Raw genomic sequence first — 27,069 nt, 5'->3', positions numbered from 1 at the left:
GCTGTTCTGCAACCACAAGCACTCAGGGCGTTGACTCTACTGGATCACTGGGACAGAAATGAAAGTCTCCACTGAAGACTGTGACACTACGGCAGCACTGCAGAGAAATCACGTCCAACGCTTGGGCAGTGTGTTATTTACACATATGCAGATACTCAAATCTGCTCAATTTTATAACAACAACAACAAAACCTTTGCGCTTTTAAGAGTTGCACAGTTGTCTCTCTTTCTCTACATCTTAGAGACGTTTCTTTTAAAGGTCAGATCGAAAGAAATAGAGAGGGTTAAATGAGTACAAGTAGAGCTTAAAAAGGGGGTTCATACTATCCAGCTGGTTCTTTGGCTTCTGAAGCTACAGATTTTATTATAAAAATAATAATTCTAACTGTAAAAACTATTTTTGAGCAAAAACAGAAGGCAGAGGTTCACTGTTTTGTGATGTCTTCAGAACAATGCTCTTAAAGTATCGAATGATGACCAAAAAAGCACAGCGGCTGTTAACTCCACTGCAAGGTGGCACACTTTTCATTTATTCTGTCAGTTACTAACCTGTTAAACAGATTCTTAGAAATATTTAAGCCTGCTGTTTTTAGCAGGGGTTATAGTGAAAAAAAATAATCTAGGGATAAAATTGAAGTTTTCAGAATCATGTAATTAGAATGTAAATTAATTTCAATATTAGACTGTGAAAAACCATCCATTCTTCGCAGTATCTTGTTTATCAGGGCCTTCTCCTATAGTAATAAGGAATTACAGTAATTAGAAAGCTAATTATAGAGGTTACTAAAATTTATATTAAGGCTAGGTATAGCTGGCAAGAACTTTTGGTTCAAAATCCTGGGGAGAGAATGCACAACTAAATTTGTAACCAAGCTTCAATGTGCTTTTTTATTTTATTTTTTAAAAATACACTTCAGGAGTGTTGCATATAATCTGTAATAATCCTTAATGAATGGTTAAACGCAACTGGAATGAATACTATTTCTGGTTCTCCAAAGAAGAAAAAAACCCAAACCAACCAACAACCCCCCCCCCAGCTTTTTGTACGAATGCCACATTCCTGTGAAATTGCATGAGTAGTAAACAAAACCACTTAATAAGTACTTTCGATACTCAAATTTGTTATTATTTTTAATATTTTAAGTATACGGCAACCACGTTCTCAGCTACCGGTCTGAGGCACTGTTATAAGAAATTATGGGAAGGGAGCATTTTCTCTCTTGTGTTTGTAAGGTTCAATAGCACCCCTACTGCTTCCATAGCCTTCCTGATACCAGAACTTCAGTATTTTTCCTTTCCAAAGGTGCAACAACTGAATGATAAGCAGTGCTACTTTTAACTCGATCCATTTCCTCAGTCTCTAAGCTGCTTATTTGCTTTCTCCTTTGTTTCCCTGACCTCTTCATTCTCCTTTGTTCAATTCCCTTCGTACTCTTCCTTCGCTCCGTGCCTCCCCAGGCACAATTTCTTCTTCTGTCAAGAACAGCACACACGCAGGTTTCTAAACCACTACACAGAGCTACTATTAGACTCACAACTACCATATCACAACCTCTTTGGATGAGTCCTGCTCAAATAATATTCTAAGGCCAAAGGGATGACAGGAGATGGACATTTCTAAGGAGTCAAACGACATGCTTTAAATATTTGTGTAGCCTTAAATAACCTGAATTGGTACAGAGAAACAGAAAGGATCAGCCCAGGCTTTGCAGCCAGTAGTAGTAAGGAAGTTTAAAAGATGATCAAGAGATTCATACCACTGACTAGGTTACAGACTACTGTGAATCGTTAAGACTTAAAGAAGATACCAGAAAAGAGTAAATCTCCACCCACCACTTAGTCATGAGCATTTAGTAACTTTGCAGGTGGTTTGGGGTGGTTTTTTTTTTGGTTTGGGTGGGGAGGTGTTGGCATTTTTCTCCCCACACCTGAAAGGAACAAAGGGCAATATTCACAAAACAAGCAATAAAAGAACACACCATAGCCAGATACCAAGGCTATTTTTCCCCCCTCTCGCATTTTTTTGAAGCAAGAAAAGAGCAGGTGTCTGACCCGAAAGTGAACAAACTGCCCAGTGAGCATACACAAGGTAAAAAAGGCTTCAGATCCAAGACTCACCTCTGCATAACGATGAAAGTGTTGATCATGTATTCCTCCTCATTTTTTGTTTTCTGCAGCTCTTCTGCTAAGATGTCGCTCATTGTGCACTGCAGCAGATACGGCACTTCCACGTTGCGGTCACCATCAAAAACACCATAAAGTGCCTCCCGGTTGTCGCAGAAGTTATTGGCCGACAGCGCTGCCACACACAGCCTAGTGGAGAAACAAAGCAGGAGAACATCAAGGTTGTTACCCACTATTAGTTTCTCATCTTGTCATTCTGACCAGAGAGATGCACTCTGGTCTGAGAGCTAGTTTTAACCACCTCTGTTCACACGCATTTCAGGACTGCTTTCTGAGCCGTGGAGAAGAGTCAGGCCCATCAACAGTGCTAAGATGTGGAGAGAACTATACTGGAAGTTCAAGCCAAGCCCTAAGGATTCTTCCTCCTTTTCAGCATGTGAACAAGTCCCTTCTTTGTAGAAATAGGGGGAAAACTATCTGTGAAGTAACACCAGTTTAAACTGCACTTCCTCCTCCAAAAGCCATCCTTGTGATTTAACATGCTGACGACCAAGTTGTGCCTTAAATCAGTTAACAGTAAGTAAAGGCTTGCTGGCACTTGCTACGGAAACCTAGGTAGCAGAAGATTTCTAAAAAGGTATTTAAGGAACAAAGAAAGATTCATCACATTGCCAGCAACACAGAGACTAGCAGACTCTTGGTACATTATTTGTCAAGTGCTGCCTTAGTCACAGGAGCTCTGCACACTATGAATATTCAGAGTTTTGGCCATTCTGCCTCTTCCTTTAGTATCTCTGATCCACTTGGTAAACATCCTTTGGTTGAAGATAAAGCAGCTTTGCAAAGAGGAAAATGCTTTTAAACACTCAGATCTTTTGCAAGTACCCGGAGTCTTGCAAAGACATAGACAAAATGTGTCGGTTACACTGGTATCTTAGCAACTTCCCAACAAAGACCAAAGTGGAGAGCCAGGCAGGGGCCCGGTGTACAAATAGAGAGTCATGGCACGGCCTCTGCCTTTCTGAGGCCCAAAACTTTCACCGAAAAAAGGATTTCTTTGTGTCAGCATAGAGGTGCTCTGCTGCTAGGATGCTCGGATAATAAAAACCACGCCAGGTCATACTTGTTCTTAACCCCCGACGCTTCTGTGTAACCGTGACTCCACACCGCCGGCGCTCCTGAGGCATCGCCGGCTGAGGGCTGGTCGATCTTGAAGCAACGGATATTGCTGCAAGGAGAAAGGAAAGGGGAAAGATGCAGTGGATTGAAGTGCTGACATGATCCAGCTTAAAATGTGAAGATACCACCTTTTTTTTCCCCCTCCCAGTCCTTAGTAATATACGTAATAGAAGAAAATGAAGCAGGACATCCAAAGTGGTTACTTTCATGTGTCTGTATACAAAGAACAAAAAAGCAGTAAATAACTGAGCCTCTACGAGGGTGTCAGCTGCAGTGTTTTGCTTAGCCAGCTTTCCTTTCCCTGCCCTCACCCCTGAGCTATTTGTTTCACACCTGGCTCAGGCGGAATACAAAGCAAATTTGTCACTCGCTTGATGAAAGCCAGTACAGGGGAGTGATTTTTTAACTTATACATCTCTCCCAGCCATTTTAACAAGTCTCTGGGCTCTTTTCATTGTATTCAAATGAAGCCTCCTGTATGAACCACACTATCCCCTAAAAAAAAAAAAGAAAAGAAAAAAAATTCTTTAGAAACAGCAATGTGTAGTAACAGCCTTCCATTAAAATGCCCACAAACAGAAATCCACTCCATCCTCGTCCTGCACCAACCTGCAAGAGCCAGCCTGCGGTCCCGACAGCAAGCATAGCCCTTCTGCCTTCCCCAACTGTACAATCCAATTTTTACTTAGGCTCTTGATCCTTTACCCTCCAATTTACTACCAACATAGCCTTTAGCCTGAATTTCAAATATCTCACACAGTGTAGTAAAGACTTAAAAAGGGCCCAGCCCTCTCTGTTTATACTCTCCTCTTCACAGCCCTGCTTTGCTGGGGAGAGATGACCTCCTCCCTGCTCCCTACTGCTCTCTTCCAAAGGCAGGGAAAGCGAGCTCCCCACACGCTGCAGACGCTTCAAAGGCACCCGAACCTTTCATGAACCAAATGAATCATAAAAGGACACAAGCAGAAAGGTCTAACTGTTCACTCTGAGCATTCATTTTTCTCTATCCAAACTCCCACCTGACCTGAACACACAGAAAAGTCTTTTCAGCATTGCACAGCCTTCCTCAAATAACCAAAAGTACTGTCACATCCAGTTTGATTTCTTTTTACACTGTTAGTCAGGATGTACACCAGCGAGGGCAGACTAAAAGCAAACAAATTACATAAATAACGTTAGAACCGCTGGTGTTTTAAGCCCTTGGTTTTGCAGCCCTTTGTGTGACAAAGAGGAGGCAAACATCTCGTCACAAACTAGAAAAGATTATCTGACCCCAAATCAAACTGGAAGCCTGGGTCTCTTCTAAAGTAGCAGAGATTTTAATTCTGTCTCCACCTGCAAACCACTACACACACAAACAAACACACTTTCTTCACAGACTTCTCATACAAGGCACTTATCTTCCAGGGCAGAGGAACTTGGATCAAAAGGGTTCTTCTGTTTGTTTCTTTTTTAACCAAGTTGACTGACCCCTGGTTTCTGGGCAGGTCAAGGACCCAGAGTTGTCCCAGGGCTTCCCAGCAGTGGTGAAAAAAGCTACCTCTACGCATTGCTTTCAGCTTCCTCAGTGGCACCACTACAAATAGACCACGTGCCCAGAAAGGAATGATATCCTATCCTGATACCCTGCAGCACATCCTATGCAGGGAAGATGGGCTAAGGCTTCTGGACAGCACAGTTTATTTTCCCCCTAATTTAAAGTGACTGTTACAATTGAACTAAATGCTCTTTCCTAAAAATTAGAGTAGCAGCATCTCTTTTCTTATTATTTTTCATTTTAATTGCTACTGAAAATTCTTACATCCAATAAATCACTTGACAACATCCTCCTGAGCATGCAAGCCTCCTTTAAAATCTCCATACGTATTAAAAAAGCAAGCATGCATGACAGAACTCTTCTCACCAGCACTGAGAATACATATTAACCTACTACCTGCTTGAATCCTGCCAGGGCACAGACGGGGAGCTGCCTTTCGCATGCAGAAGGAAGATATAAAAAGTACCAAGTGCACAAGTATTTTTGTGCCTGCCACAAAAAACAAGTGAAAAGACCACCTCCTCCCTCACAGTCAATTATAGCAGTATACCGTAGAAATCAGTGTAGTATATCAGTACAGACACTAAGAAGCCCCTCAGGAGGCCTGAAACACCTGGCTGTGGCTAATGAATACTAGGGAAGAGAATAGACCTGAGGTCTTAAGAATAATTTATTAAAAAAACCCAAATAAGCAAACAAAACGCACACACAAGAGGAAAAAAGTTTTCTGTGAATTAAAGACAACGCATATGCCAGTGAAAATATGGTTTGTAACTGGGCCACACTACTCTTCTAGTACTTAGGACTTAAATTTATACAATACTGCTATAGGGCATGATGCCTGAATACTAAAATGGCAAGAGATTGGCTTGCCCATCTTGTCTGTTGGGTTACACACAAGAAAAGCTGATTCTTCACTTTAAGTCTCAACACAATTCAATTAGCTTTGTAATACATATATTTTATTTTTTTCCTACAAACCAGAGCAACTTTACACAGTGCTTTTTCAGGAAGGTTTCCTGTATACAATAAAGCAGCTCTTAAAATAGAGACATGCCCCTTTTTTTTGCTGCCTGCTGCAGAACATGTACTCTTGGTTTTATCTGTGAAAACTCATCATTATTCAAATTTCCATTTGAATTTGATAAAATCCGCCGATTCAAGCTAAAAGCAAACTCACACTGTAAGTTTCCCTTGCTTGCACAACAGATGCGGTTTACTACCCCAGTGTCTGATCTTAACCATTTAAAAGCAAACCACACAAAGCAACTGCTCAACCCTTAAAATATAAATCAACCTTTCTTGGAATCATTCAGTATTTAAGGATCAAAGACACTTAGAAGGAACCTCTGAGCTGGTGCAGTTCCCTTCAGGACATAAGAAAAGCTCAAGGCAGTACCACTGTCCACAGCTGATCTGTTTTAGTGCAGCAATTTCCCAACACACAGCAGAAGGAGGCACAAGGCACTTGGCGACTTTCAGTTATGGATGGTAAGTCCCAGGGCAGGAAAAAAACAGGTAGACAGGAAAAAAATAGAGGGTCCCAAAGCAAGGTAACTAGCTTTGCAGCAAACAGTGGGAGATGAGAGTCTTCAGGTGCAGCTTAAATATGGAAAAAGATATAGGACAGAAGCAGAGAGGTATGAAAGGTAACAAGAAATGGTATGTGAAGAAGTAAAAGAGAGCACAATGGCAAAGACAGACCCAAGCAGATGAACGTGAGGAAAAACCCGAACTGTAGTAAGTAGCTACTGGCATCTCAACGGTGGAATAAAACAATTATTTTGGTTGAATCTAGGATCAGAAGTAAAATGGAGATTAAGCTGGCCCAACAGTGGTTATACCACCCCACCAGACCCCTTCAGGAGTTACAGCTGAAAGCAATTGCACTGAAGTGGGTAAAGTAATCCTCTTTAATGAAGTATTAATTTCTGAACTACCCATACAACCTGTTACTTTCTGATCCACTGACAACAGGGAGCCATACTCCTTGAAGAGATTTACACTTCTGCATATTGTGGTTTTGGCACATCCTAGTGACAGGAGTCGCTCTGCCCCCTCCCCACTCTGTAAGGTAACTTACTTCAGCAGCTCGAGACTTTTGTGATCCAAGGCTAATCTGGGATTTCCAGTCAGGTCCAGCTCTTGTAGTTTTGGAGGCAGGTTTTCAGGCAATGTGATTTCACTCAGTTCATTGCAGCTTAGGTCCACGCACTGCAAAAGGAAAGCGGCCAAGTAAGCAAGGGAATACAGCTGTCATCAAGACCATACACATTTCGATTAAATGTAGTTAAGCATGTTTCATGAACAAAGGCTGAACAATAAAAAGACCCAAGACCACTCATTTAGGTAAGTGGTTCTTACAAAATAACTTTCATATGGCATTTAGCCATCTTCCCAGATGCTTGGGACACCTAGAAATATGTTCCCTCCATTTCCATTTCTTGCCAGATGTCATCTTATTACAAAACTAGTAGGGTTTGTCTGCTCTTCACAGAGACAAAGATGGTCAGTGTATTTTCAAGTATTTAAGAAAAAAATGTTACTGATGAAAACAGTTGCCAGTCATTTAATGGATAAAGGAAACGGAGATAAATACAGTTAGGGCTTCTACGCCACTGGCACAGCAGTCCATCCTCCAAAGTCAGTTTAAACCAGCATGACTATGAGCATGCTCTCAGGAATTCAATATTTACTGAGGGATATTAAAATAAGCAGAGTTATGAACGCATGTGGAGGGGAGGCGTAGAAGGGGAAAGGAAAATATATTGGAGCAGTTTTAAACATGTTTTTAATTCATGTCATCTGAGATGGATTCGTATTTAAATATGAAGTCAATAAAATGAGTGAAAAAAATTAAAGCTTAAATAGCTCAGAAAAAGTATGATAACAAACAGCAGAGAAACTTGTTGGCTATCCACCAGCTAAGCACAAATTAGCTAGAACAAGTGCACTAGAATGACAAAATCCCCAAACAAACATTGTTTAAGGCTGCATATGCAGATAAAAGTCGATACACAGGGAAAAACAGGGCATTTTAGAACAAAACCAATTCCCCAAACCCTACTAGCAGGACCACCAGTGTAGCATGCACCAAAAATTGCAAAAAAAATTTTTCAGAAGACAGAGCAGGCTGCTATTTAACAGAGGACAGAAGAACTATCCACATCTTTCAGAAAGGCCATTTTCTACTTTCAACCTGCAAAAAGAGAAAGACTTCAAAAACTTTAATAAAACAGAAAGCTGAAAGGGGCGGGGGAGGCTTTTCCTAGCTGCACATTTTGACCATTACGTAATTTCCATTGATACAAGCAAGACGCTTTCATCTTTGTAGGTATATTCAAAGAAATTGGGTCCTGAGCTAGAAGAAGGCATAAGACAACCTAGTAAAATCCGGAAAAGAAAAATATCCTAACACTTTATTAAATACACGCAATGGAAATAATGAATTTCCGCCCCAAATCTTGAATCCTGAGGTTGTCTAATATGGAGGCCTTATTATCTATGAAGAACAAACTGCTGACTTTATCTAAGCCTGATAAGGAAATCAGAATTTAAATCTGTCATGCAAACAGAACAGTAGGCAGCTTAACAGAACAGTTATTCCAGTGAGCTTTTTTCCTCTGCGCAACTCCTTGCTGCTTCCAGAGAGCCAGTAATTACTTTGCATATTAAAGAGGCTGCCAGCAGGCCTTGCTGTGTTCAACACCTCAATGCCATTACAAATTTGATGGAAGAGCATGCTGGAATAACAAGTACAAAAATCGGTAAAGTAATTTAATTGTTCTCATTAAATGCCCAATACGCCAAAGGTAGCAACACTCCGCAGCAGATCCCTTGGTCCCTAGGCACTGGTGAAGATTGCTTATTTATCGGGTTAGGATTTCTTAGATTTTATTTGTACTATTTGAAGAATGGGCTAAGAGGGACTTTCTGCACATCTATGTTAAATTTAGTCCTTATTCTACTCCCCAGGCAAGCAGGAAAGCGTATTTCCTAACTGATCCCAATTTCCTCATAGCATTATTCTAATGCAAGCTGGTTTAGCCCCACCCATGCAGGACCAGAAGAACAACTCCTGCAACTGCACACAGGATTTTGCACTGGCCGGGCCAGCTGGAAGACAGTGTTTAATATTCAATATTTGCTTACACTGCATTTACAGCTTTGTAACTGTTTTGTCCAAGGTTGGAAGGGACTTGAGTTATCTCCAGTTGTGACTGAAGGTGGCCATATGGATACTAACCTATTTAACTAGGAGGAAAACTACCAAAGATTGAGAGTTTTGTCTTTAAGATGCTACTGCTATGTGATCTTCCCTTACTTCGGATATCAAGGTAATGCTCCTGGGAAAGATAAGCTTGACCAAAAACCGTGACAAGAAACCTCCATATTACCCTCACCGCAGCAGCCCAGCAAGACAACCATGAAAGAGAAGCAATGCATCAGTCAACGAAAACTGGAGGATAAAGTAAAGCCAGGTCCCAGGTGGGAAAAGCAAGCCTGGGTCGCTGAGCTCTGCTCAAGCAGTAAGGAGTACTCAACTGTTTGACTGTGAAAGAACACCGGGATGCTGGGTAACAATTAAAAAAGTGCCCTTTTTTATTTGGTAAGGCAAGGAAACTGAAGTCAAACAACAGCTGTAAGGAAGAGTCTGCTGGGGCATTGACTCAGGTGTGTGTGCTTCCAACTGCTCGGCCGTTCGCAGAAGACGTTTCAGTGTGCACAGATAAACCTAACTCTGACACTATAAATAACTCTCATAAAAACCCTAAAAAATGTATTGTATAAGATATCTCAGAGACATCCACCAGGCTCTTTAACACAGAGGACAACATGCAACTTCTGTAGCCTTGACTGTAGTGTGTAAAAAAGGCTTAGAGACAATTGTATCACTAAAATGACCTTTTGTTTGGAAATCGTGGAGTTACTGCAAGTGTAAAAGCATCATCATTTATACTAGCTTTCCTTCTGAAATTATTTCAGACAGCATAGTAACTGCTGCTACTAACTGTTCCAGCATCATTTACTCCAGAAACATAACATGTCAGGCTCTCAGGCTAATTAAATACAAAGGCAAAACAGCCATTACCTCAGGTAACAGAGTTTCCCAAGTAGTTTAGTGTTTGAATGCCACCTCAGTTAAAACGAACCATTAAATATGATATAATCACAGAGGTGACATGAGACTATACAATTTTGTGCGCTTCTACAAGCAAGCTTATTTCACCAGGCAACCAAATCCATACTCAAACAATAAATTCTGAACTTACTTTGGCACATTTTGAATGCTCTCACATACCTAAGGAGGTGCTCCAGTTAAGCTAAGTAACAGATAGAGCCAGGTAGCACAAGTTTGACCTCCAAACTGACAAACACCAACCCTGACCTACAGAAATCACCAAGAGGCCAGAAGAAACCCTATGCCCAACAAGGTACCTTCGCATCTGGCAACTATATGAACTCATCTCACATAAATCAAAACCAGGCTTGAGTACTGACCAGGCATTTTCCTTCCACAAAGGTGGAGTCCTAGAGCACTGCGTCCTCTTAGATGAAGTCACACACGCTATTCCTGCAGTCCCAAAACAATTAGTGACGTCCATGCCTCTTTCTTCTGCCGAAGAGAACTAAATAACCTTAGGGAACCAGCAGGAAGAAACTGCCAGGTGTTCCAAGAGCGTTTTTCTGCTAAGCATTGTGGCAGAGTACCACTTTAAATACAGATGCTTTTAGAAAACATTCAGCTTTCCCCAAAACTCACGAACAAAAGGAAAAAGTTGATTGTTCCCTATCAGCATGTTTGCATTATCCTCATTTGGTTTTTTTTTGATTGACACCACCCTTATACTTTTAAAGAAATGTTTACTGTGCAGAGCCTCGCTCCCCCACCCCAGTTCTCCCTCTAAGAAAAAAGGCTCTGATTCTGCTTGATTCTAAATGGCCCTCTGCTTCCTCTGGCCATTGTTCCAAAGAGGGAGGAGTATTCAAAAACCCACAAGTTTGTTTGAGATTTCCTGGCTAAAACCACAAAGCTCATCTTTACATGTACTCGCTGTCCAACAGAATTATTGCTCCTGCTGCTTTGCCTGACCCCAGACACTGAGGCACACATGGCAGTCTGGGAACTTAGCCTTTTGACTTTACAGGGCGCCTGAAGGACACTTAAGTTGTTTTGAGCCTGTGAATAGGTAATCAGTTCTCAGCCTCAGAGAATGACAGATTTTCTCCCATATCACAAGATTTGTACGCTGTGAGTTAACCGTCTCCCAGCTCTGGCCAGCGGAAACAGCATGCAGCGCAAAATATTCTGCGCTATAGCCAGGTGAGAAGCAGGAATTTGATTCACAAAAGGTTAGTGGTAGTGCTTTTCAGCGTGGTCAAGCAAACAATGTGTACCACAAAAAGAAGTGTCAGGAAAAGTACAGAATTACTTCTGGAAACACATACAAGAGACGGATTAAGCATTCTCCGGTTGTGCAAAATATGAATGCAATTAGGAAAATTGAAGTACCTTGCCTGAATACTCAAATCCTGCACTCCTGGAATTTATCTTTCTCCCCAAGGCCTATCCCATTTTGCAGCTTCAGCGATTTTTAACACTCTAAACAAAGTCCATTCCTACACAGTCAACCAATTGCCAAGGCAGCAAGAGTTAATTACGCATAGCTCTTGCCAAACGTTTAAGTCGTATCATAACAGACCGTCACAGGAAGACAATTAACACTTATTTGGCAGAGAAGATAGGATCTGGTGAAGGTGAATGTAAAATCAAACTTTGAGGCTGCTCTTCCTTTCCACTCTAAGGCGGCACAGGGGTGAATATTTTGCATATGACCTCAGAGGAGAAAGCAGCTGTCAGATCTCTGTAATTCCCGAGAATATACTATGCTGTAGCAATGAGAAACCTGAGGGGAGAATAGAATTGGTAAAGTTGCATTATACTTGCTTCTTCCAAAGCATATTCATTCCTTACCTTTATTTCAGAAAGCTGCATGACTTCTGGGAAGACTTCGATGCAGTTGGAGTGAGCAATTACAGTATGCATACGTCTGCAGTTCATGATGGTTGTTGGAATGGCTTTCAGTTTGTTCCCACTAATATCAATTTCCTCCAACTCTTCCAGCTTGGCCATTTTGCTACGAAAACAGGAGATTGAGAATTTTTTCTTTTAATAGACATGCGTATTTTATTTTGAAGTGGTGATAAGGGCAGTGGTTTTCATTATTTTAAGAAAATAAAATTGCAGACTTTGGTCCTTCTTCACAGTAGTGCTTGTCGCCTCTCCTCACATCAGACGCTAACACGGTTGTAGAACAAAATGTGTACTTTTTCTGTCAATGTTTTGTTGATGCTACTTTTCAAGTGACTTGTTTCGCTTACATTCCCCCTGCTCACCAGCTCACTTGCAGTCTTCTTCCTCCTTCCTTCCCCTTTCTTTCAACCCTAGTTTCTCACTTCACCCCAAATTTTCCCTTCCATCTTCTGACATCCCACTCAGCCCTTCCCCCTAATTAACGTCCCTCCCTCCCCCTTGCCATTGAAGCCCAGCTGCTCAGAACATCATACAAGGACAGAGATGTCTCTTCCTTTATTTATTGGCATCTCTTTTCCAAGGTTGTACCCCATCAGCTTTACAGCACATCTTACACTTGAAAGATTTTTGATTAAAACAGAGTGAATTGAAAGTACAGTAATTGCTGCCAAGGCAGAATCTTCTTCTGGAGTGAGAGGATTTTTCCCCAGTGGAGTTCAGTCCACTTCCAGAGGACATTTCCAGACTGCTATGCTCACAAATCTCTTGTAAGGAGAAGGCCAACAGGTGTAAGCAATATGACCAAGCCAGGGAAAACAGAAGACCTCCTTGCTTGACTTCAAAAGCATACTGCAGTCATGCTGAATTAGTCCAGTTGAAAAGAATTTCAAGCGCAATCAGAACACACCAAGTAACACACAGCACTCACTTGTCTGTGTAATGCAAGAGAGGGTAGTAACGTGCAAGAGGGCATAGCAGGTGAATCCACCCACTGCAATATCACTGCATTAAAAATACAGCCTGTGCCACCACATTTCTGTGCAATTTAGTTCTCGCTGTGAAAATGTTTCACAATGCCCACTCACCGGTGGGCCAGAGGCAATGAAACCAGTTACTTACCTCGCAGGGAAGCTCTGTAGGCGATTGTAAGCCATGTGCAAGATTTTCAGGTGTGGATGGCCTGTTAACAAGGGTACGCATTTATCTGTGAGGTTGTTGTTGGTCAAATACAACTCCTGTAAGATGCTATGGGTTTCTTCAGAAAGAGTGGCTGGAGGAAGCATTTCCAGTTTGTTGGCAGAGGCATTAAGAAATCTCAGGCTGCAAAGAGAAGTTGCATAAGGGAGTTCAGTGAAACATCCTGCACGTTTTGCCTAGAAGTCTAAATAAAAATCTTTATTTTTAAGAGTTAAGATAGTTGTAAAGCAAAGGTCAAAAGCAACAAGTTCACAACAATGGATAGAAAGACCAAAAGTCTAGCATTATATGAACAAAACTTCTGATCACATTTTTAAATGAACACATTTGAATGAACAAAACACCAGCAAAATGAGTATGTCAAAATGCCTCTATCCCCTTATCAAGACCTCAGTACCTCCAACATTACTACACATGTACCTACAGGTAAGAGCAATAACAAATCACATCATTTCCATATTTGTTCCACATAAAATGAATTCTGAATTAATCATCAATGAACCATGGGAGTATAGCTGCCCTTCAAGTGACTAAAACTTGTCATGGTAAAGAAGCCAGCCAATTTTACAGCATTTTAAATACTGGCTAGGGTGCAGACAGTATTTTGTTTAAACCTGCAGGCCTGAAAGCAACTACAAAAGTACTCTTTGAATATTTGGATAACTAAAGATGCACCAATCACAAAAAACCCCCTGAGACCAATCAGTAATTTGCCTTTTAGATTTTAAAGAGAGACAGTGCTATTAGTAAATTAAATTAAGAAAGTTATATACTTGCTTGCAAGGCAGCAAGGCAGACTCTATGTAGTTCCTGAGTGCCCTTCCCCTACTCCCCAAAGTAGCAGAAGCCCTTGACAGTATTTTCTGCAGTCCCACCACAAGCAGCAAGGACTGAAGCAGCACAGAAATGAAGTTTTTCTTTCTCCATCAAAGGACTTTTTCCAGCATGGGAACAAGAGGTGTTGAGGTATAGGCACTGCCCACTCCTGCCAGTCAAGTTTTGCAGGCAGAGGATTCATGTTTCTTTAGGGGAGTTTGGTGATCACAGCAGCACTGGAGCAATACCCACTGTAGGCATCTTGAGGGCTAGAATTCACACAAGCAATTCCAAAGAAATGGTAAAATAAGACTGTTTATCCTTCAGTAACCAACTCTGGCATGACCATGCCTTTTCAACAGAAGTAAGACCTCTCTCCTCCTTCCTCCCCATTTCAGAAGGGACTGCCTTAGAGAACTTGTAATACAGAAGCTAAGCGTGTGCCTGCCAGTCTGCAGCGACCTCATTCAAACCAGGCTGTATTGCTCCTACCAACTAACGGGAATGGGCAGCTGCAATGGGCAAAGTTGCATTCAAGAAACAAGACTCAGAAATGAGCTGGCTGAAGCCTACAAAGCCACTGATCAGGACACAAAAGGCAGGCACACTCCTGTCACTGATCTTAAGAGAAAGTGATAAAATATTGATAGTTTCTCCCATGCATGCAGGAATCCGCACTGACCTTTGAGGTCTATTACTGAATGAAATGGATTTGCAAGAGTTGCAGCTGGTTGAAACTTGCTCAGCAGCAAATAAGGGTCAGACATGCTACAGAGGAGTCACGTGGAATGCCAAAGGATTAAAAAAACCACTATTTCCATTAGAAGTAAAATCTCTCAGCACTGCACAGAACTGAAACTAGGTTAGCTGTTTTACACAGACAGAGGAGTCCACTTTGGAGAAACACAGTTTAATCCTCAGGCTCATTCATTATTCACAAGGGTGGTAAAAATCCAGAGGAGGAAGGAAGGAGAGGGAGGATTAATACAGAGAAGGCAGTAAGCAGCTGAAAGGGTTTTTAAAATTATTTATTTATTCTAAAAAGATGCTGCTCCATTTCACCCTTTAGCTATGAACTAAAAATATATTAAGCTCATTCAAAGTTAGATTATTAAACTGAAGCATACCACATCAACAGTTCCTGTACTTAATTAAACACCAGCAAGCACGCCTATTGCTAAAGTACAGACAACTATTACTTTGGCAACTTCAATCCAATATGCATGATAGTCTTCTCTCTCCACAAAAAAGGCACTTTGATTAATGTTAAAACCACAGTATCTTTTGTAGCACTCATAGTACAAAATGGTCATCTTCATCTCAGCCTGGAAGGGCTTAAGTAATAAAAAGGTTTAAGTCTGCTGGGAAAAGGGAACTTTCACAGGAATATGGTGGGGATGAGGAGGTGGTGGCAAAACATCCCCCTAGAAAGGGCATGTTCCGCTACCCTGAACAGGAATCTGTATTTTCCTTATGTTCTTGCAAGCTGCAGCAGAATAACCCGGAGTGTTTCACAGGTACCTTCTTTCAGTAACCAAACGGAGCCAAACAGATAACCCAGAGAACATCCTATGGCTATGAAGTTCAGAAGAACATAAGGTTGCTCAAGTACACTTAGCCCAAAACAGAGCTGAAAAGTAAGAAAAGGTACATTGCTCTGATAAAGCTGAAATTAACATAGTCAACTACACTGAAGCCATTTTAAATTCAAAAGAAAAATGAATCAAACAAAAGCTCTTCTGTTTCTAATAAACTTTCAACATTGGTGGAAAACAAGAAATTTCAAGCTGTTCCCTCACCGGTATTAAAAGTGGCCAGAATCTGCGTTATTCCTGCCAAAAGTAAGTTTTGATGCATGTATTTTCTAATGGGGAAAGAAGAGAGGAGAGCTGTTGCTCTGTACCCCCCTGCCCTTTTGCCAAATCTTCCAGAGAGTGATACGAAAACATTGGAAATAAATCCCCATCATCCTGACCTACAGTTTAGTGCCTGGATGTGAACAAGGTTTAGGTGGCTAGCAAAATCTTGCCAACAGTCCAGAATGGGAACCCTGTGGTAGCAGAGTATCTCACCTGCCCCACACCTAACAACTCACGGCTGGGTAGCACTTAACAGTCAGGTTCAGAATAGTCACATACTAATCTCTCTCTGTAGCTGACATCATTAGAATTAAATTAACTTTTTAGAAAAGAATATGCTGCTTATTTAACATGTTCCTTTTGACCAGCTGTTACATTAAAATGGTAAAAACATTCTGAAATTATATTTCTTTCAAGATATTCTCTGGATTTAAAAAAAAAAAGGGACACTATTCTTTGGGCAGAGAACAGAACGAACCAGCAGATTTTGCTACTGCCAAAGCTTTGTCAATTCTGTGCTATAATCTTATGACCCAAAAAAAAAAAAAAAAAAAAAAAAAAAAAATCTACACTTGCCCATCAGGTTTTCCCTCACACTGATTTAATACAGAAGTCCTCCTCCAGGATATTTTCACTCCCCTATTTCGTCATCCTTGTGCAACGTGCCAGCTGCTGCCTTAGAAGGCACATCTTACAAATGCCCTCCAGAGGACTGGAAATTTACTTGGGCACCATTGTTCCCATCTCTCTTGTGCACAGACTTAAACTGATTCATGTTCCTTGAAGATACCCCACTCATATTGCTTATCAGATGGAAGCAGAATGTCAAGTATTAAAGCTCAGTCCAAAATTAATTGTTTCCCTTTCCAATTCCACCCACACACTATACCACAAGCTCACGAAAAAAGTACAGCATCACTACAAAAACCTGAATTCAGCAGCCTGCGCACATCCCAGAGTATAATATAGCGAGGAGAGCATGAATTAACAAGTACTAGAAGAGTGTCGGAGATTAAGAAAGAAAGGAAGGCGCTGGCAGGGAGATGCCAGAATTCTTCAGCTTTGACAAGGTGCAAATTCTCCTCTGGGGTAATAATATAAACATTGATCTCTGGCTGGAATAAGTCACCTTTGGTTTTATGGGGTATTAAAGTACAGTCCCTTGCTGGATTTAACTTCTCCAAGAAACAAAATAGAAAAAAAGACTGTCCCAAAGAATAGACTAGAATCAAGGACATGGATCTAATTCAACAAAACAGACCTAATATGCAGCAGTCACATGCATTCCCTATTTAAACCCAGAGGATTCTGATCTCAATTTGAACTTCCAAAAGCAGAGGAAGAAAATCTTCTACTGAAAGCTACAAAAGGTTTGAAATTTTTTTTAACACCAATGCCTACCAATGCACACACAAAAGCTGAATATAGACAATTGTGAGACCACAGCATCTCCCAATTCCTCACCTTCTTTTGAGGCAGCTTGGCAAACTTGGCTTGCTGGTAAGACACAGCTACCACTGAAAAATTTAAGTCCTCCAAAAAGCTTAGGAATGTTCAACATTACAAGGAACAACACAGACAACTGCATCCAGTGGTGAAGCAGCAGCAAATCAAAACCACTGTGCTTAGCTTGGAAGTACTGACAAGAATTGGAAAGAATACTGCAGCTGCAAAAAGAGAATATGCAGAGAAATCAAGATCTCCAGTTTGGCCCGTGCTCCAAGATCTCCATCAGCACAGAGCAATCAAAATACAAAATTTCTTCTTCAGTCCCTTCTGCAGAGACATGCCCTCAATTTCTGATCGCCTAATCCTAAAGTAATTTATGATTGTGGTAGCAGGCGTATGAGGAAGAATCCTGTAAGCTAAGCATGTCTCGGGGAGGGGGGGGGGGGGGGGGGGAAGGCAGTTTGCCAGCCCATGCAAAAGAGGGTGTTTCTTATCCTTTTTTTTAAAAAAAAAAAAAAAAAAGGACGGAAACATTCAAGTGAATCCCCTTCCTGTTGATGGACTGCCAAAAAACCCACTTAACTGCTGCTGTCTCCTCAGCTCTTACTTTCTAACCTATCTTTAGCTGTTCATTAACTGGGATTTCCCCAGTTTCTAATACATCTGCTTGCAAACCCTAACCTCCCAACAAAGAAACAAATGCAACTAAGCACTTCTGCAACAAAAGTATGTGCATCAAACACTCAAATAGCTCTTTGCATTCATCTGACTTTGTTTCCTCCCTCGCTTCTGCTGCATCCACGATAGGACTGAATACTTGCATCAAAAAGAAGCAGCCACAGTGGGTGGAAATGGCAAATATCAAACAAGAGCAAGTTTAACTGGGTCACCTTCAGAACTCCAAGAAAAGAAACAACCCAAAACAAATTAAATCAAAACAAAACAAACAAACAGAAAATCAAAACAGATAAGAACAGCTGAACAAAGCTGAAAACAATCAGGCAAAGGAGAACCTAGATGGGCTCCGAATAGCTGACACTGGCTTAGCCACCACAGCTGGCCACTACCAGATGCTAGAAAACAAAGCCCAAGGTTTAAGCTGTGCACATCACAGCTACACACCTTCACCACACAACTCCTTTAAGTAGTCTGATGGTTGTTTCAAAGTTGATACCAAAAACATTCATTCTAACTGGAAAGGAAGCCTTGGCAAGAGGCAAAAGCCTCGCCCTTCACCACTGTGTCTCCATTTTTACCCCCCCCGACCACTGCCACTGCTTTTCTACCATGCTCCGCTAAAGCTCTTGGATGCTTGTCCATATTAACCGAAGAACATTTTGTAGAACTGCTTTCATGCCATTAAATGGTAGCTTGCTCCAAGCTGCTCAAGGAAGGCTGTAAAAAGTGTGTACGACAATCAGACAGAGCAGGAAAGGCATCACAGCAGATGAAGCAGTGGACAGAAATGAAAGGCTGCAGGAATGCAGGTGCACAAAAAAAGGTTCAGCACTCTGCTTGGGAGTTTTCCCCATCAGCTGTAGCACTTGCATGAATTCTCTGTTTTTGCAGCATCTGGTAATGAGAAATGAAGAGATTATCTGGCTGCCTCTGTGGCGCTCATCTTGCCAAGAAAATCCCCACCCTACAAGAGAAATCCTTGCTAACATGATCAAGATGTGCATACTTTCAGTACAATAAACAGAACCAAGTTCTGGCTTGGTCAGAGAAATGTTTCATGGGCTAGTCCTCAATTTCTCCTCAAGTAACAGTTTAAAATAGAAAATTAATTTAAAAGCAGACAAACAAAATATCCCTAAGTTACACTCTTCAGCAAAGAATGACACCTTTTCATTGGTTTTTGAAGGATTAAGGCAGAAAAGCGATGTTTGTTGATTCTTCTATTAAGAGAACCGAGGTTTTTCAGTATTTTTTCCCTTTTTTTGGTGAAAGTGATATTCTCTCTTTGTGCACCAATGCACAGATTTCCCTCCCTTCCTTAGATGTTCTAGATGTCAAAGCCCACCAGTGCCCGTGCTGAAGTTCGCCCAAGGCACTTCACACCCATTTCGTCAAATATTCAGGATTGAGAAGGAGAAAGCGTTTATAATTCACAGCATGAGACTTCATATCCAGACAAGATATCATCTGTCTGTTGCACAGACCCGAGTACCTTTCCAAAAAAATAAATAATCTTCTCAAGGCTGCAAAAGGTCAGTCATTTTATGGAGAGATAAAGGTTCTGTAAGGTAAAGTGATTTGTCCAACATTACATGCTGGGTAGAGACCATGGCAGACCACTTGGGAAACTCAGTTCTTTTGGCATGGCTAGCAGCACAGATTGCGCTTCCCAGGGAATCCTTGGAGAAGAGAAGCATTTCACCTTTTTAAAACAAAAAAACCCAAACCCCTGAACACCTTCCCCTGGCCCAGACCCATTTGTGTCGATGCTCAGCTGCTGACAGATGCAAACATTTGAAAACAAAAAGGAAGACGTTTCCTGTAGGAAATTCCCAACTTAGAGCTCGGACATTGTGCAGTAATCTGCACTGCTGTTTTCCTTCACAATTACCACTTCTGCAGCAGTCATAGGAGCACCAGCATGGACAAGCCATTTGCAAGCCAAGTCATCTAAAACCAGTAAAGGGGTAGGGAACAAGGGGGACAACCCCACCCAAGCCAACTGCATCTATTATCATCACAAGGGAGGGAGGTTGCAGTGGGAATGAGATGCCAGACTGGCTAAACTCTGTTCATCTCCTGCAACAGTACATGACTTCGTTAACACCGGTAGAAGACTTTGAAAACATGTACCCTGCACTGCTTGAAAGCTGCAGAGGGGAAAAATCCCCAAGTCTCAATCAGCCATTTAATATTGTTATTCAATATATTTTTCAATTCTACCTCTTTTCAGCACACATTTAGCAACTTCTGGAAATCTACCCCCAATTCTGGTTTTAGCCTGTACTTGTTCATTTTGGCATCACAAAAAAATAATGAAAAGCTGTCTACAGTTTTGTAGCACAGTCTAAAAAGATGAGTTGCAGTACAAAAAATTTTATTCAGCTTCTCTCTCACTGCCAAAATTGCATTAATCTACATCCTAGACCTACAACCTGGTTTTAATACAAATTTTACAAAATTATTTCTCTCTTTGCTTTCAAAGATGCTGAAACTTACTTAAAGGTTTTTCTCCTTTGCAAGCTAACAGATAGGAATTCATCTTGGGACCTGTGAATAGGATTTTTTTATTGACCTAATTTTAAAACTTCCTGTAAAAAAGCTTTTTACAAGGTTTCATTTCTGAAGTTCATAAAGTCTCTAATGTACAACAGTTTGAAAAATCATCCACATGACAATTACAGCTGCTGATGTGAAACATCCTTGCCACATGAACAGGCTATGAATTTCACCACTTTTCAACAGAAAAGTGCCAGATAATCGCAATTATTACAGTAGCAACATTGCTAAGTTTCAATGCTTTAACTGCACTTTTAAGTAAAGCCTCAACTGAAACAGTAAATTAACATCGGAATAACCTTGCTGATCATCAATTTGTTCCCAAGGTGGTACCCTAAACAGGCTTGAATATGGACAGGTATGCAAGAGTGTCATTAAAAAAAAAAAAAACAAACGAAGTACAGAAATTATTTTAAAGGTTCTTAAAAAAAAAAATCAAGGCTGAAATAAACCACGCACTGGTTCCCAGAACCGAACCCCCGTACTAGTAAAGTTCACCTTTTGAAAGATATTTTTTAACCTAAATGATAAATTCCTGAGAACATTACTGTTCAAGAGTAAGTCAAGTTAAGAGTTTATTTAGAAATCATCTTAACTGCAAACCTAATTCTCCAACTCCCAACACTGTGAATCCCAGGAAATTTAACCAGAGGTTCATGACAAAATGAACAGCAGTATACAAGTAGGGGGTTTTGCAATGCTCTTAATTGGGTGAGGAGCTGTGACAGTGAGATCACCACTACCACTCCTCTTGCTTCTGCACCGCTCGAGAAACCCAGGAGCTATGCATTCCTCTTGTCACAGTTAGGATCAGGAATAAAACCCCACAGCACACAATCTCACTGTCTGTTAAACTATGCATGGGTTGAACACTCAGAAATCCCATGACTATCTGTGGAAGTGCAGAGGTGCACCAAACACTGACAGCAAGCGGGGCAAGCCTATCCACCATCCCCAGACTATGCTACCAACCTCTGGTACTTCAATCACAGCCACTGTACAGGGTACGTTCATACCCAGGAAAAAAGATTATGAAGACTCTGAGACTAAAGAAACAGCAGCATAAAAATAAGAATCCAGAAAGCAGATCAAGTGGTGACACCAGCTAAATTAGTGACAAAGATTTGAAAGGCATAAAAAATTCAAAAAGCAAGGACAGGGGAATAACTGAGTTACTCTGACAGCCTTATGCACAGATTTTGTTTTGTTTGACAGGTATAAATAAGTTCTAGCCCCTGACTGAAAGGGAAAAAAAAAGCTTTCACACTCCATCAAACAAGCCTAAGAAATATGTATTTAAAGAAACTGCCACTAACCCATCTCAGTGCACGTAGTAGAAAATAGCATGTGCTTCACTTTACAGCTAGATTTCAAGAAGTAGGTGTTCAGCAGGAGCTTGGTGGGGAAAAAGAAGCAACCATATAAGGCAACAAAACCAGAATAAAAAGAATGTGTTTTGGTGAGTTGGAGAGACATCTGTTCTTACCACACAAGGCTTGGCAACTTTCAAATTAGGGGAACCTCAAATTACCCTTTCAGCTAGGAAGTAACACACAAAGCAAGGTTCCTCACACCCAAGTCAAGATCAAATTTCTTTATATTTACCTGTCTGCTTTCAAAAGCAGGTTAGATGGCAGTTCTAGGAGCTGGTTGTGTTGCACGTCCAGGACCTCCACTTGTGTTCGCTCGAGCCGATCTGGTAGCCTTCCTAACATGTTATGTCCTGCCAGCAGCTTACGCAAGCTACTATTGTAAAACAACCTTAGAGAAATAAAAAACACCAAAAATGAGAAAAATCTAAACCGAGGAGCTGCTTTGAGAATTTAGGTGTGATATCACAGTTCATTACAAGAAAGTGATTCAGCCAACTGATTAGCAGACATGGTATTAATTACGCACAGATCCAAGAATGTCTTCCCACTCTCCACCAACTTCTTAAAAACGTTGTTCAAAGACAGGAAAGGAGGTTTAAGGATGATTCAGGAGTGAAAGTAGTGAGAAAGGGTTATCTTATTGCACTGTATAAAACATGAATATAGAGAGCACGACAGTGAAGGAGGTAATTGCTAACAACGGCTGCAGAAAACTGCACTTGTGGGATCCCCCCAGCTAATGGAAGAACTTCAAAAGTGTGGGTGAAATCACCAGTCACCCCACAAGCTTCATAGTGCTCTATTCATCATGTGCTGACTCATAATCCAATGCAATTCCTCACCCCCCCCCCCATTTTCCTTTTCTGTTAATACCAGACTAACATAAAGCCTCCTTTCCAGTTCTACAGCAAATGAAATTTATCTAATCGGCTTTACTTTCTTGAGCTTTTACAAGCAATAGATGACCTGGAGTCCCATCCCCCTGCTCCATTTTTTGGGGGTCTGGGGGAGAAGGCGAGGGAGAGAAGAGGGTAAAGAGAGGTAAAGAACAAACAGCTGTTTTGATCAAATAGTAAAGCTAACATTTGCAATACAAACAACGTAATAAAGGAGCTTAAAATCTGCACCTAAAGACCTCAAAAATGGAGCAACTCTCGATTTCGAACGGGAACCACTTTCAACAAATGAAGAAAAAAAGATTATTCTTCATCTGCCACCTGTCTTACATTCCCGCTACTGTACTGTTTAATCTGGCGAGTCTGTTCATTATGCTGACCTGCTTCAACCAAAGACTCCCAAATTACTCAGCATTAAAGCAAAAATCTTCTTCCCTCTGTTACAATGACCCAAATACACATAAAGAGCCTCCCCCCGCCCCCCTTCCCTACAATACATCAGGTCATCGGATTATTGTGCCAAAATAACCAATGAAGTATACCGAGTATTTTCCCCCTGACAGATACAGTCATACTCCGTATCTGTGCGCCAGCGTTAACAGTTATCTCAGTTGGCTGGATCATCTGTGTTATGACCATGCATACAAGCCAACAGCCAGCTGTATCATTCCAGAAGGCTCAACACAGGGTGAAAAGACTTATCATACAGTGATAAGTGTATCTATTATGTTTCCATCAGTTAACTATTTTTGTTTCACTGCACTTTTACTTAAAATCTCTCTCAGTTACGGATTTGCCTTTCTATTCTATTTCCTTTCCTAATCAAGACTGGCCAGTAGCATCAACACCAAACATTACAGGAAAAAGCAGAATTGGTTGACACTGTCTCCACAAAAATGTATCGCTTCGGGGGTGTTTTTGGATGGGTGGGGGCAGTGCCATTTTAAAATTAAAAAAGTTCATATCATGGCAAAAACCTTTGCAATTAGCTTTTCCATGGAAATGTATTTTATACATAATTCAGAAGAACTGAGTAAGTCTTTGGGGGTTTGTTTGTTTTCTCTTATTTTTCAAGTTGCACAAGCACCCAAGGAACTGGGCTGCCTGAGGAGAGAGTGAACCACCAGCATTTAACTAAGCAAGCTCCTGATGAGCCTGGGACACCTAGTTCTCAAGCTGGGTGGGGAACCAGGACGCTGGGACTGCTCTTCCCTATGGCAGTGTTCCCACTTGCCCAACTCCCACTGGAAGTTTTGATGGGATCAGAAAGTTCTAAGGACAAGCACGCCGCTCAGTGTTTTCTGAGAAAACATGGTTTGGTGAAATCATTCAACCAATTCCTTTAGTAAGCAGCTGTTGAAGAGAACACAATGTTGAATACAAACAGATCTTTTTAAAAAACAAGACAAAAAGAAACATACAGACATCTTGTTCACTGGTGGCGGCAAGATCGTTTTGGCAACTCTTAATTAAAGCATTTCCTTTCTCTTTGGGGAATCTTTGGCAACGTCAGTTTTACGACAATGAATTTGTCCTGCATAGCTAAGACTAAATACCCTTTTTGTTATTTTTCAGTACTTTGACAGCAGAACTGGCTGAATTATAGCCCAGTGTACATTGTTTCCATTTTCTTGAATTGAGACAAAGATTAGTACACAGTCCTCTACCTCAACTGCTTCAACTCTTCGTCTTCAAGGATCGTTTTTCTGTTTCAAGAGGCAAACGCACATAGCATCCACTATAGTTTGTTTAGATTAGGTGCAACCTTCAGGCTTCCAGGAAACTGCTGGTCAGTCAAGGCTTGAACATGTGTGGTTAGAATTGCAAGCACCCCCCTAGGAGAGTCCTGCTCGCTCACTTCACAGGTTTTCAGAGTGCTGTTCTATGTAGAAGGGAAAGTACACAGCAGTGCACATGAACACACTTACTGAGTGCTAGTATTTACCTGATACTTAACAGTAGGTCTACACGCCTGAGCCATTTGCATTTGAATCCAGACCCAAATTTCCCTAAAGTTTAATAAACATTCAAAGTCTGTGTTTTGAACTGGGCCTTAAAACTGAGCTGACTTATTAGGAGCTAAGCTATCTAGACACATACTACAAAGAAGAGCTTTCAAAGATAAGCTATTTCCTGGGGTTAATGATAAGATGGCAGGAGAGACAAGTGGGATGTTGACTGTACCTAATTTCAGCTAATCATTAATCTCCCAAAGATATCCGGTATGCCTTGATACTCCTTGCTGTTATGAAGTGCAAATGAAAGGCAAATGAACTTTTGCTCCCCTCACCTTCTGAGTAGGCACAGTTTCACTTTGTGTGAAAAAACAGAGGGATTAGTAGTCTGCATGTTAGCCCGTTAGTTTGCTCGGTAGATCTCCTCACATCCTCTTCTGCCTACATTTCTGAAATCTATTCTCTTTCTATTTATGACACTGAAACTGCCATGGCACATTCATCTGACCCAGACAAAACTATCCTTTTTGGTTTCTGATGCTCTTCTGTGCTGTACAGCTCCGTAAGGAAAATATTTAATAGCTCATCATGTACTGGCTCTCTATGATCTTCAGTGGCTCTGCACATCCCCATGAAATTTCACCCTTTGCACCCAGGATGTTCTCCCTTTCACAACATCTCTTTTGAAGCGTAGAGAGCAGCCAAGAATGACAGCTCTCTTCCAGTGAAGTCAGGGATTTAAAAATTCTCAATACCAGCACCTGACCAGTATACTAACTTGGAACAGGTCCGTAGAAAAAACTAGTAAGAGCCATTCATTATTTAAACTCAACTCCTATTTTCCTTCCTGTTCACTTGCTTTCCTATCATTTGTATTTATTGACTTTAAGTTTAGATTCCTGGAAAAGACATCATCTTTGTAGTGAAGGCAACTGCTTTACTTGCTTGATGAGGCTTTACCTTCTCCTCTCAGCCCCTCTTCACTCAAACAGGGCTATGAACTGGAGTCTTTAGGCACCACTGAAATGAAGTTACAAGTTCTGGATCTCTAAACTGTCACACAAAGTTATGGCTGTAAATATTTAATATTCAGTATTAAAAATGAAGGGCTTTCCTGCCTGAACAGCCACAGGAACAGCTTCAAAACTTCCACCTGGAGTTCAAAGGCACTGCTTTCTCTGCACAAAAGTAAAAGAAGAAAGGCTGGGTGGAAGCTTGAGGCATGACGACACCCCACAAGGTAAAAATAAAATCAAACAGAAGATAAAACAGGCCTGACAGTCACTGGAACAAGCTAAACACTAACTCAGCAATTATTTCTGAATTGCTTATCCTGTTCTACATTGCGCAACTGGTCTGCAAGACTCACCGGGCAGGCAGCTCACATATCTGATTGTGGCCAACATCCAACACTTCCAGTTTCCTACTGTCACATACCCACTCAGGCAGGTTTTCCAGGTGATTTCTATGAATAAAGAACATAAAGAGGTATAACTAAACAATAATCAAGATGTAAAGAATACAGCCTCAAGAGAGATACAGATACCTGCAGGAAATATATCTGCTACATAATGTTTCCTATGAGATTGTATCACCCCTCCTTCTCTAAGGGCACTACCAGTGCAGTAAGGTCCTGAATGAAGGGGCAAGAAAGCTTACAGCATCATTATCTCCCTAGATGTGCAGCCACTAAGAAAATGGAAAAAGCTGCTTCCAAATTATGGGGGAAAAAGTATTAAGAGTATCAGAATACTGAGGATGAAGACGTCTCTCCAGGGAGAAGAAAATTTGTGAGATACTCAGAAAATATTCGCACCCTACACAGTTGAAACACACCTCTTCAATCCCCCATAAATTCAATCCTGAAACCCACTCTACCACTCTTCAGCTATCTCACTGAATAGAGCAAAATCTTTTTTTGTCTATCTTTAAAGTCAAGAGTTTTGCTTTTCTTGCATTTCTCTTCACAAGAAACTAACCCTTCTAAAAATTAAGTTCTTAGAGGTAAGTTTTTCCAAATATTGCTCTGAAAACACGCAGTTATGCACAGTGGGGCACCCATGTATACTGCCTTATAGACAAAAATTAACAGCACAAAATACACGGAGGAGACTGTGCATGTGCATTCACATAACCACTACTTCAGTTAGCGTACACAGATGCAAAACTGGGCATCAAATAATATTCAGGCACTCGCAGACCTGAAGTTCAGGAATAGCACCCTTAGTGAGCATGAACATTGATTTATGTTCATGCTCATTCATGTACTTGTATCCTATAGTTTATTCATGCAATAGCCTTTAACCAAAATATGCAATTGCAAACCAACCCCTCTTATCCTCAGGTAGCTTCCTTTTCCATCTCAAACAGATTTCCCAAGCAAGCCAAGAAGCTAAAGACACCCTACCCAT

The 27,069-nt window shown here is 41.0% G+C and overlaps 1 protein-coding gene across 1 annotated transcript in view; it reads right to left on the bottom strand.

The window, feature by feature from the left end:
• The window catches only part of PHLPP1 (PH domain and leucine rich repeat protein phosphatase 1), a 140,744-nt gene that overhangs the window by 5,146 nt on the left and 108,529 nt on the right, over nt 1–27,069 (bottom strand). The window contains 7 exon segments of the mRNA XM_059815657.1: nt 2,119–2,313; nt 3,248–3,352; nt 6,924–7,054; nt 11,817–11,979; nt 12,996–13,196; nt 22,040–22,195; nt 26,028–26,123. Coding sequence (XP_059671640.1) covers nt 2,119–2,313; nt 3,248–3,352; nt 6,924–7,054; nt 11,817–11,979; nt 12,996–13,196; nt 22,040–22,195; nt 26,028–26,123 — 1,047 coding nt within the window.

The sequence above is a fragment of the Gavia stellata genome, chromosome 3 (assembly GCF_030936135.1).
Source record: "Gavia stellata isolate bGavSte3 chromosome 3, bGavSte3.hap2, whole genome shotgun sequence".
Classification (NCBI taxonomy): domain Eukaryota; kingdom Metazoa; phylum Chordata; class Aves; order Gaviiformes; family Gaviidae; genus Gavia; species Gavia stellata.
Note: the sequence above shows the minus strand (reverse complement) of the source record. Positions and strands in the feature narration are given on the sequence as shown.